This window comes from Gymnoscopelus microlampas, assembly GCF_963454915.1.
Source record: "Gymnoscopelus microlampas genome assembly, chromosome: 9".
Taxonomy (NCBI): domain Eukaryota; kingdom Metazoa; phylum Chordata; class Actinopteri; order Myctophiformes; family Myctophidae; genus Gymnoscopelus; species Gymnoscopelus microlampas.
In genome coordinates, this window is record NC_139946.1 from 49,790,804 (window position 1) to 49,801,114 (window position 10,311).

The window sequence follows — 10,311 nt, forward strand, 5'->3', positions numbered from 1 at the left end:
TAGAGCCTATTGCCTAAACATTCACTTTGAAGGCATAAAGATCACTTTTTTTTTTCTTTTTTTTCTTTTTTTACTTTTTAAGACTTTAGAGGGGCCGAGTGCGCCATGCAATACATGCCCTTTAACTCTATGGGGAGAAATCTGAAAAGCAAGTTCCCTGTTCATGGAAGACCCTATCATCCCTATTAATGACAGATGACAGATGTAATTAATGACAGATGTCAAGTCATGGTTATGACAGTATTAAGAGCACACCTTAGCATTTATTTAATATTAATAGACAATAGAAAAGTTTGGTTTCCATAGGGTATTTCAATACATTGTTTCCTGTATACTATGCACTCATTGACATCTAACAGTGGTTCACTGAGGACTGGAGCAGGGGGCACACGTTTGTGGTTTTTCACACTTTAAAAACCACAGCACATATTTTCCATTGATGCAGGATGCAACAGCTACATCTATAGCAGTGAGCTCCTATGGGTTAACTGACTTTGTTGCCATATAAAGTGCTGTTAACAGAGATGTTTTGATACCTTCCACTGAGCCTGTTTGTTTGTTACAAAATGACAAAGATGCATGATACTAATGTCTCTAAATATCATGTACTATATATATATATATACACGCTTTCACATACTCTATCTGTATCTGGGGTGCACACAAAAACCAGAGTAGACGTTAAAATAACCCCAGAAGTGTTTTAAATTGAAATACCCCTTTAATGACAATAGATGTCGAATCACGGATATGACAGAGTTATGTCAGTCTTATGAACACACCTTCAAATAAAGTGTAAATGTTCATTTAAATAATTATAATTACATGTATAATTATGCACTTAAAAAGCATCACTGTACTCACTATCATCAAAACGTTCACACTTAGTACTGAAGCAGAGCGATTCTAGGGAAGTATTTGTGGATTTTTGGGGCGGTGTAGCCGCCCCCTATAAGTGAGTTTTGGACACCGACCAAAAAATTTGTGTACCCCCTAACCCTTCCATTGTTAATGCAAATCGATACTTTTTTCATATCAGCCAATCACATTACAGCTAGTGTCATCACCACTAACTGTAATGTGATTGGCTGACTTTGCAAATTCAGGACTGTGATTGGCTAGCGAAACACTTGACACATGTGCAGCCCTATGAATAGCAGTATGGACTTTAAAAAAAGTCATTTATCCTTTTTTTAAAGTGAGTCATGTTGTGATGACCACACACCGCCCACTTCACACTGGGTGTGATTTTTTCTAGGCTACTGATGCAGAATGCATCAGTAGATGAGCTCATAGGATAACATCCTTGTTGTCATATAAATGTTTAAGTTCTGTGGTTAACAGAGATGTTTGGATACCACTAACAAAAATACACTTTGTTTGTTCCAAACTGGCAAAGGGTGAGAAGATGGGCGGTGGTGGTTGAGGGGGTGGTATGTGTGTGTACTGTCATGTGAGCTATGTGTGTGTGTGTGTGTGTGTGTGTGTGTGTGTGTGTGTGTGTGTGTGTGTGTGTGTGTGTGTGTGTGTGTGTGTGTGTGTGTGTACATGTGTGTACATGTGATCAGTGACATACGCAGGGTGTACACCCTGCGTATGTCACTGAGGTGTGACGGTGTAAGGTGTATTAATGACATAGTTCAATGTTGAAAATGAGTGGTCTTCCCCTTTAAAGGGTTGTTTCACTTTAAAACACTTCTCTCCGGGGTCATTTTAACTTCAGGCTTTTGTGTGCACGCCAGACGGTTTTAAGTTGCTTGATTCAATATTTTTTTATCTTGTATTGTATCTTCATTTTGATCAGATAACTTTAGGCATTTTTAAAAATTAAGTTATCGAAACTTTAAGGCCTCCTTGTGCATTAGAAGGACAATATCAGTCACCGGAACCAGGGGACGTGTGTTTTAAATGAGTCTGAAGTTGAATGGGCTTATCAACAAGTCAGGTATAGAGGCGTGTCTGATCAAATCTAAACATTGAATCAAGCAACTTAAAAACTGTCTGGGGGTACGTTTCTGCTATTTTTGGCAAAGAGGTTTGGTGTAGAGGGGAAAAAAAGAGCAGACTAAGTATTGACGGTTCAAATGGTTAAATGTCTGAACACACATTAATCCAACATACACTGGTGATAGTGCTGTCAAAGTCTATGAAGCTGTCCAAGTAATCTATGAAATGTTTTAATCTGCAACACAATTTTATACAATATGTAGTGGGGGTCCCTGCTTCTCAGCTAAGGGGTCCTTGGCCTGAAAACGTTGAAGACCCCAGGAACGGGTGCTAAAATATCCCCAGAAGTGTTTTAAAGTGAAATACCAAACAGTTCATTTTAATCTACAATATTTAAGATATTTAATGTATACTATGCACTTACAAAGCATCACTGTCCTCACTATCGTCAAACAGTTTAAACACAAGGTGGGAGTTAATTTTTTTTTTCCCCTCATGGAAGCTCATACAAAGGGGTTAAGTGTTGTGGTTACAGAGATGTTTCGATGTACACTTCCAGAGAACCACTTTGTTTTTTGTTTGTTCCAAAACTCACAAAGGTGAGAAGATGGGGGCGGTGAAGGGGGGGATATGCGTATGTCCTGTGGTTGTGTGAGCTAGTGTGTGTGTGTGTGTGTGTGTGTGTGTGTGTGTGTGTGTGTGTGTGTGTGTGTGTGTGTGTGTGTGTGTGTGTGTGTGTGTGTGTGTGTGTGTGTGTGTGTGTGTGTGTGTGTGTGTGTTAAAGAAGCAGTAACCGTGCACGTTGAACTCTTCCTCTCTCCCTCACTCAAGCATGTCCATCTGTAACACAATAAAACAATACATAACCCTATTTACCATTTATACAATATCATTCATCAACACCAGGGACGTGTTTTCCGAAGTGCTTTAAAGTGAAATACGCCTTTAATGACAATAGTTCATGACAGATGTCGACACATCTTCAAATAAAATGCTAACATTGATCTTAAAAAGCATCAGTGTCCTCAGTAACATCAAACCGTTAACATGGTGGGTGTTCTCGCTGAGGACAGTTTGTGGTTTTTCACACTCATGCAGGATGCAACATCTGTAGCAGTGATCTCATAGGTTAACAGATTTTGTTCTCATACTGTTTTAGTGCTGTGGTTAACAGAGATGTTTTTCAATACCATTACAGATAAACACTTCCACTGAGCATGTTTGTTTGTTCCAACTTGACAAAGGTGAGAATGGAATGAGTGAATGGAATGTACATTAAGTGTAATAGTATATAACTGTGTACATTGGGACTGACCTGTATTTATATATTCACCGTGGAGTAGATGTCCTGCTACAGTCTGGCCTGGAAGGAACAAAAAAAGCAAAAACAAAAGAAGGATCAAGGGTTAAAAGAACTGACATAGAATAATGAACATTATTTTGTGTAGTTGAATACATGACTCTTTTTTCTTCATCTTGTATTTTTTGACCCATTAAGACCTGGAACGCATCTGTGTCACTTTAGATCTATTTGGCTATTCAAAAATAGCAGATATACAAGCTCATAGCACGGCACCGAGTGCCGCGCTATGAGCTTGTAGATCTGCTATTTTTGAAAAACCGTGAAAAAAACATTTTTGTAATTTTTTTCAAAAAACTGTTTGGATTTAGAAAACATTTGTAGAATCGGCTTCAGGTCTTAATAGGTAAAAACCAAATGACTGTCACCCTCTCAGCTTGACTACTGTCTCTCCTAGTCCTACTACACTGTCTCTATGATGTAGCTCATATTCTCGAGTGCTTTGACCATGTCTACCCTGCTTGTATGAAATGTCAACAGGAAATTGCCTGGTGGTGTACCGTTCTCTAGGGGCCGGGTAGGAACGTGTCTTTCACACTAGTGCCAACTGGTTAAGCAAAATACCGATAGCAGCACTGTTTGTCCAGAAGCTTTTCTGTATTTTGGTCCTCAACAATCAGTACCGATACTAAATAGCATCGGTTCCTGGTTGTTTTCCCTTCATAATACCTAAAGCCTGAACACAGCATAATGTACTGTGTACATTGTGACTGACCTGTATTTATCTTCACGGTGGAATAGATGTCTTGGCCTGCAGAGGTCTGGTCTGGGAAAAAAAAAAAAAAAAAGCAATTATTAAAACATTTGTGTTCATAGTATTATTGTTTATTTTAGATCCCCATAAGTCACTGCCTCAGCGTGACTATTCATCCTGGCCCTGGGGTCAAACAGTACAAAATTGCAATGAAAAATATTTTTTTACAGTATGTGAGTGATGTCATTGTGTAGTAGAGTGACTCTACCTGTCATCTTGTCTTGAGCTGGCTGCTTCACTCTCACATCAGCATACGTCACATCTTCACTCTGTCTGTCTGTCCTACAGCCTGCAGCACACACACACAAACGCACGCACGCACGCACGCACGCACGCACGCACGCACGCACGCACGCACGCACGCACGCACGCACGCACGCACGCACGCACGCACGCGCACGCACACACACACACACACACACACACACACACACACACACACACACTCTACATCAACTCATAATAATTGACATGACAATACATGTTTAGATCAATCACAGTTATGCAAAGTTCCTGCCCAGTGTGGGCGGGATTGTACAATATTGCAGTATACCGATTACCCTGGTCATTTACTCTTATGCTTTTGTTATGTGCTATTATGACTGACCTGTGTCTATATTCACAGTGGAGTAGATGACTTGCCCTGCAGAGGTCTGGTCTGGAAAGGGAGCAAAAGAAAGAAAAAGTGGTAAAACATTTTACACTTGTGTGAAACAATGTAAACAGAGGGAAAGAAAAAAAACACAGAAAAGAGAAACAACTAAACAACATAATAAAGTGTGTGGTCAGCATAGTATTGTTTATGTGTGTAGTAGAGTGACCTCTCTTCTTGTGGTTAGTTGGCTGCATCACTCTCACATCAGCATACGTCACGTCTTCACTCTGTCTGTCTGTCCTACAGCCTGCAGCTATAGAGAACACTCATCATCAGCTCTTATTGTCTCCGCCAGGCCGAAAGGCATGGCGAGAGAGTATGTTTTACCCCCTGTCCGTCCGTCCGTGTGTCCGTGTGTCCGTCCGTGTGTCCGTCCGTCATTCGATCTGTCTGTGTACAGCTAATCTCCGCCACCGTTGGCTTGCTCGCCGTGAAACTGTGCACACACACTCCCTGGATGCCACAGCAGAACCTCTGCCCCAAATTTTTCACATGGGCCTTTTATAGCGCCACCAGGAGGCCGATTTGTGCAAAACATATCTTTTGACACTACTCCTACAGATTTTGTCCAAAAATCCTGCAAATCGGTACACAATATCTCTATAGTCATTACACGAAACGGGTATTTCAGATTTTTCATATTCCATTCTGATTGGCTAAAAATGGCTTCCAAAGTTTGCAGGAGTACTCCGTTTTGAACAAAATGCCTCAAATCATCAACACAGCATGCAATTTCCTTGAAATTTTGCACGCATATTTCCACTATGCCGAGGACGAATTGCAACTTGACATTTTTCAAATCAGCCTCATGGTGGCGCTATAACAGGCCGATTTGTGTTTTTACCTATAACTGCACCGATCTGTGTAAAACTTTGTAAGCGCACTCCTTAGAGGTCAAGGAAAAACCTTTGCCCTGCATTTTTCACATCTGCCCTTTATAGCGCCACCAAGAGGCCGACATATGTAAATATGTTTTTTTTATATTACTCCTTCCGATTTTATCAAAATTTCACGCACATCGGTACAGATGATCTCTATAGTCATGTGATCAAGACGGATGTGTTTGATTTTTCATATTCCATCCTGATTGGCTAAGATTGACATCTAAAGTTTGCAGTAGTGGCTTGTTTTGAACAAAATGCCGCAAATCATGAACGCAGTGTCCGATTGCGGTCAAACTTTGCACACACATTCACACCATGTTGAGGAGCAAATACCACTCTTTTAACATTGGCCCGTTATAGCGCCACCAGCAGGTCTAATTTAGCAAAACACATCTTTTGAACAAAATGCCTCAAATCATGAATGCAGTGTCCGATTGCCGTGCAAGGCCAAAGAAGAAATGCCACCCTTTTCACATTGGCCTATTATAGCGCCACCAGGAGGCCACAATAACCTACCTGACCTGGCGGAGACCTGTGCTCCGAGGAGCACTTTTTCTAGTTAATTATAAATTACAATAAATGTATAGTGTGTTTGATTGACTTTATCAATCCCCCAAAAGATCAAAGACATGTGGATGGAAGGATGGACGGACAGACTTCAGAGTTCAAATTTATAGATTATAAAAAGGACTTCCCCAAGGATAAAGTCAGAGTCAGAGGCACAAGGAACGACAGTTACATCACATCCTGTAGAATTGTACAGCTTCTCTAAATGTCGGAACATTACGGACATACCTTTGTACTTCTTCCAGAGACACAGACCCAGAATCAGCAGAAAGATGGAGACTCCAGACAACATCAGAGAGTAGAAATATGGAGGGAGAGAGGAAGAGGGAGTGAGAGGGGGAGGGGGGGAGGACGAGGGAGGGTCTGGTTGGTTGTTGTCTTTTAGGAGGCCGGAGAATATGAAGCGGAATGAAACAAAGATTCATAATGAAAATCTGATTTGTATGTATATGAGAGAGAGAGAGAGAGAGAGAGAGAGAGAGAGAGAGAGAGAGAGAGAGAGAGAGAGAGAGAGAGAGAGAGAGAAATAATTGTGAAGAAGATTTCAAACGTCTTCTTTTTTTTTAATGTATTGATGAAAAAACAATGGCTTCTATTTCAGTGTGCTAACTTTCCAGAAAGGCTGTAGTTTATATTAGCTTGGAATCCCCACCCGTGATGTCATTGGTAGTCAGGTTCCGGTACCATAGCCCACCTCTGAGATGCAGAGTGTCATGGAAAAATTATGCTAACAACGCACAGTGAATGCATAAACCAACGTTTATTGTAACATTCAACAGTGCGACAAGCACGAATACTCTTCTCTCTGTGCTGTCTCAAGTCTCAAAGAGCCAAGAGCCCACTCCTTGTATGCAGGTCAAATAAAGTCTGGGTTTGTGACACAGCAATCTCACCTCTCACATCCATCCTGCTCTCTGGTGACTCTCCAAGGTCAGAGATGTGACACTTGTAGAATCCTTCATCAGACTTGTTAACACTGTGGATGGTCATCTGTCCTGTAGACTCAGTGCTGATGAGGGATCCATCTTTATAGAAATAAGCTGGGAGGTCAGAGGATGGGTTAGGCCTACCAGTTGTCTTGTCTTTGGACCAGCAGTGCAGAGTGACATCACTTCCTTCCATCACAGGAACAGGCATCCCCAGGATCACAGCTCCATCTGAACAATGATAAATAACATCAGAATAGAAGAACATTAGACTGAGGTTACATCACTCTGCACAACACTATCCCAACATGATGAGGTATTAACACCAAAGACTCTTTAACAGACAGAAAACTGAACAAAGTAGTTGATTTGTGGAACGTACCAGTCACAGTGACATTAACAAAGCTACTGTTTCCCTTTGAAGACTCACACCAGTAAACTCCAGTGTCTAAGTCTTGCATGGATCTGACAATACATCCTGTGTTGTTCACCTTCCCCCAGACATCACACGCTTTGGGGATTCTAGGATGGGTCATAGTCAGTCTCCAGACAGTAAAGTTGGACTGTCTGTCCTCACAGCTCAGAAAGACAGGCTCATATCGAAAGAACTGTGATCTGCCAGGACTGAGTGTGAGAGAGGCTGTGGGCAGAGATGGAGACTTTTGGTGTACTGTATGTTAAAATCAAATTCCTTAGAGTTCCCTGATTCCATTGATAGTTGTGGATCATCACATACCTCTCATAACATCACCACTGTTTGGAACTTCTGCTGAGACACTCACCATGGATATAACCACTACAGAGAGAGAGAGAGAGAGAGAGAGAGAGAGAGAGAGAGAGAGAGAGAGAGAGAGAGAGAGAGAGAGAGAGAGAGAGAGAGAGAGAGAGAGAGAGAGAGAGAGAGAGAGACACACACACACACACACACACACACACACACACACACACACACACACACACACACACACACACACACACACACACACACACACACACACACACACACACACACACACACACACACACACACACACACACACACAGAGACAGACAGACAGACAGACAGACAGACAGAGGGAGATATGAGAAACACAGAGAAAAAACCTTTTAAATCTGTATTTTGAAAGCCTGTGCTGAATTTAACACTACCCTACTAGTTTAAACTAGTAGGGACTACATTAGAGGATCAGCCCAGGTTATAAGGTTTGGGGATAAAGCAAGACAGGCGAGGTTGAGATGGTTTGGACCATGGATGCAGGTGACAGGAGTCACAGAGGAAGACGCAGACAAAAGAAGCAGACGGAAACAGATGATCCACTGTGGCGAGGAACTAGCTCATAGATGGGCAACTGGCGGCCCGGGGGCCACATGTGGCCCCCACCTTCACTTAATGTGGCCCGCAGGTTAATATTGGAATACTGATATTTTATTGATTTCAGCTGTTACAATTCCAAACATGCAAACATGACCCGCTTTAATTACGTCAGGCTATATTAGTAGCTTATTGACTTTAATGACCAATGTATTTGTATTTAAGTTCATGAAGTTAACATAAGTATAACTAAATGCATTTTAAATTAAATAAAAATGTAACTTTTCAGTTTTCTAATTAAAAAAGAACAAAACATAAATCTGGATTCCAATTAAAAAATAGCAGATCTACAAGCTAAAAACACGTCGCACTGCGACACGTTTTGAGCTTGTAGATCGGCTAGTTTTGCTACTTTTGTGTGACATAGAATGGCCCGACAGTATATGCAATGTGGCCCTCTGGAGTGAGTGTGGAAATATAGTGGCCTCTCCATCATCAAAGTTGCCCACCGCTGAACTAGCTGAAACGAAAATAAGAGGTAAGCTACCCAAAACAGTACTAGTGAGAGGTAGAAGTGTGGGATTACACCTGTTCTAGATATATACTGTAATGGTCATGAAGCATCCGTGGACCCCAGAATGAGGAGATTGTGGACCCCTGCCCTGCTTCAGACCAGGGGTCAAACCATTTGCAGCTCAAGACCAAAAGAGAAATGTGGTGTCTTGCCGGGACCCAAACGAACAAATATACATTATGAATTAACAATAGAAAGGGGAATTTCCCCCAGACAGTTTTTAAGTTGCTTGATTCAATATTTTGATATATTAATCAGACACTCACATTCAACTTCAAACTGCATGTTAGACTCATTGAAAACACACGCTCCATCCTCTGATGAGTGATGTAATATATATCATTTAAAATTATTCAAATGATATTGTCCTTCTAATGAACGGGCAGACTTTCCTTTTCCAATGGTCATTTCATCATGTTATTGTTTAATGTAACTCTTAATGTTGCAACAAGGAGTTATGTAAGTCCATGTGTGAAATCCATGAAGTCCATGAAATAAATACTGTAACTGAAAAATGAAGGTCTCACCAGTCATGATTTTGTTCTATCAAAAATGTTTCAAAACAAATTCAGAAAATCTTATGATTTTTTTTTAAATACAAAAAAGAATAATTGGAAAACAAAACAAAGATTGTCTAAACAGGGCCCTTAGTGCTGTTCCAACAGTGAAGTTAAAGTTACAGTAGCCGTTAAGCTCGTTTTAATGTTTTCTAGCTGTTTTGATTTTTTTTATTTATTTATTTTTTTTTTATTTTTTTTGTCAAAGCACATTTTGCATAAGAACTGCCATATCAAATTGTATTTAGACCAATTTTAAAAAAAAATCTAACTCATTCCCCATTAATCAATGGTCAACTGCCACACTGTATTAGCCCTAGTTCTAACCACAACATACCATATAATCAACACCCTGACCCTAAAAGAGCCTATGTGAGGCAAATTCCTCATCTTGTCCTCATAAGCATAATTCATCCTCATCAAGGTAGAATGAAATGGACACACATAACATGAAATAAGTGAATATAATATTAGTACAGTGTGTTTGTACTCACAGACTAGAAGGTAGAGTGATGTTAACTCCATGCTGTCTTACTGCTCACTGACTGACACACTGTTATGACAGAGTTACTGACTGATGACTCCTCCTACTGCTGTTGTGGTAGGAGGAGGATACACTGATAGTGATGGAAGAGGTGGGCTGATGAGGGGCTTTTAAATAGAAGAGTTTGCTCATTTCTTTCTGGGTAATAATAAATAATGATAAATATTGTAATAAACAGGTTTCATAAAGCGAATAGGTGGGATTCAGCTCTGGTGAAATAGTTATATAATA

The 10,311-nt window shown here is 40.6% G+C and overlaps 1 protein-coding gene across 1 annotated transcript; it reads right to left on the reverse strand.

Annotated features, from left to right (window-relative positions):
- Positions 1-352: 352 nt before the first annotated feature.
- Positions 353-10,060, reverse strand: LOC311051624 (uncharacterized protein; the record flags this gene model as incomplete). The annotated part of the gene is made up of 10 exons (XM_084066204.1): positions 10,031-10,060; positions 7,830-7,889; positions 7,476-7,733; positions 7,061-7,324; positions 6,396-6,545; positions 4,883-4,969; positions 4,669-4,719; positions 4,023-4,073; positions 641-651; positions 353-373 (listed from the first exon to the last, which is right to left on the reverse strand). The coding sequence occupies exons 2-10, from the start codon at positions 7,876-7,878 to the stop codon at positions 353-355; spliced, it is 942 nt and encodes a 313-aa protein (XP_083922330.1). The 5' UTR covers positions 7,879-7,889; positions 10,031-10,060.
- Between the last annotated feature and the right edge of the window lie 251 nt (positions 10,061-10,311).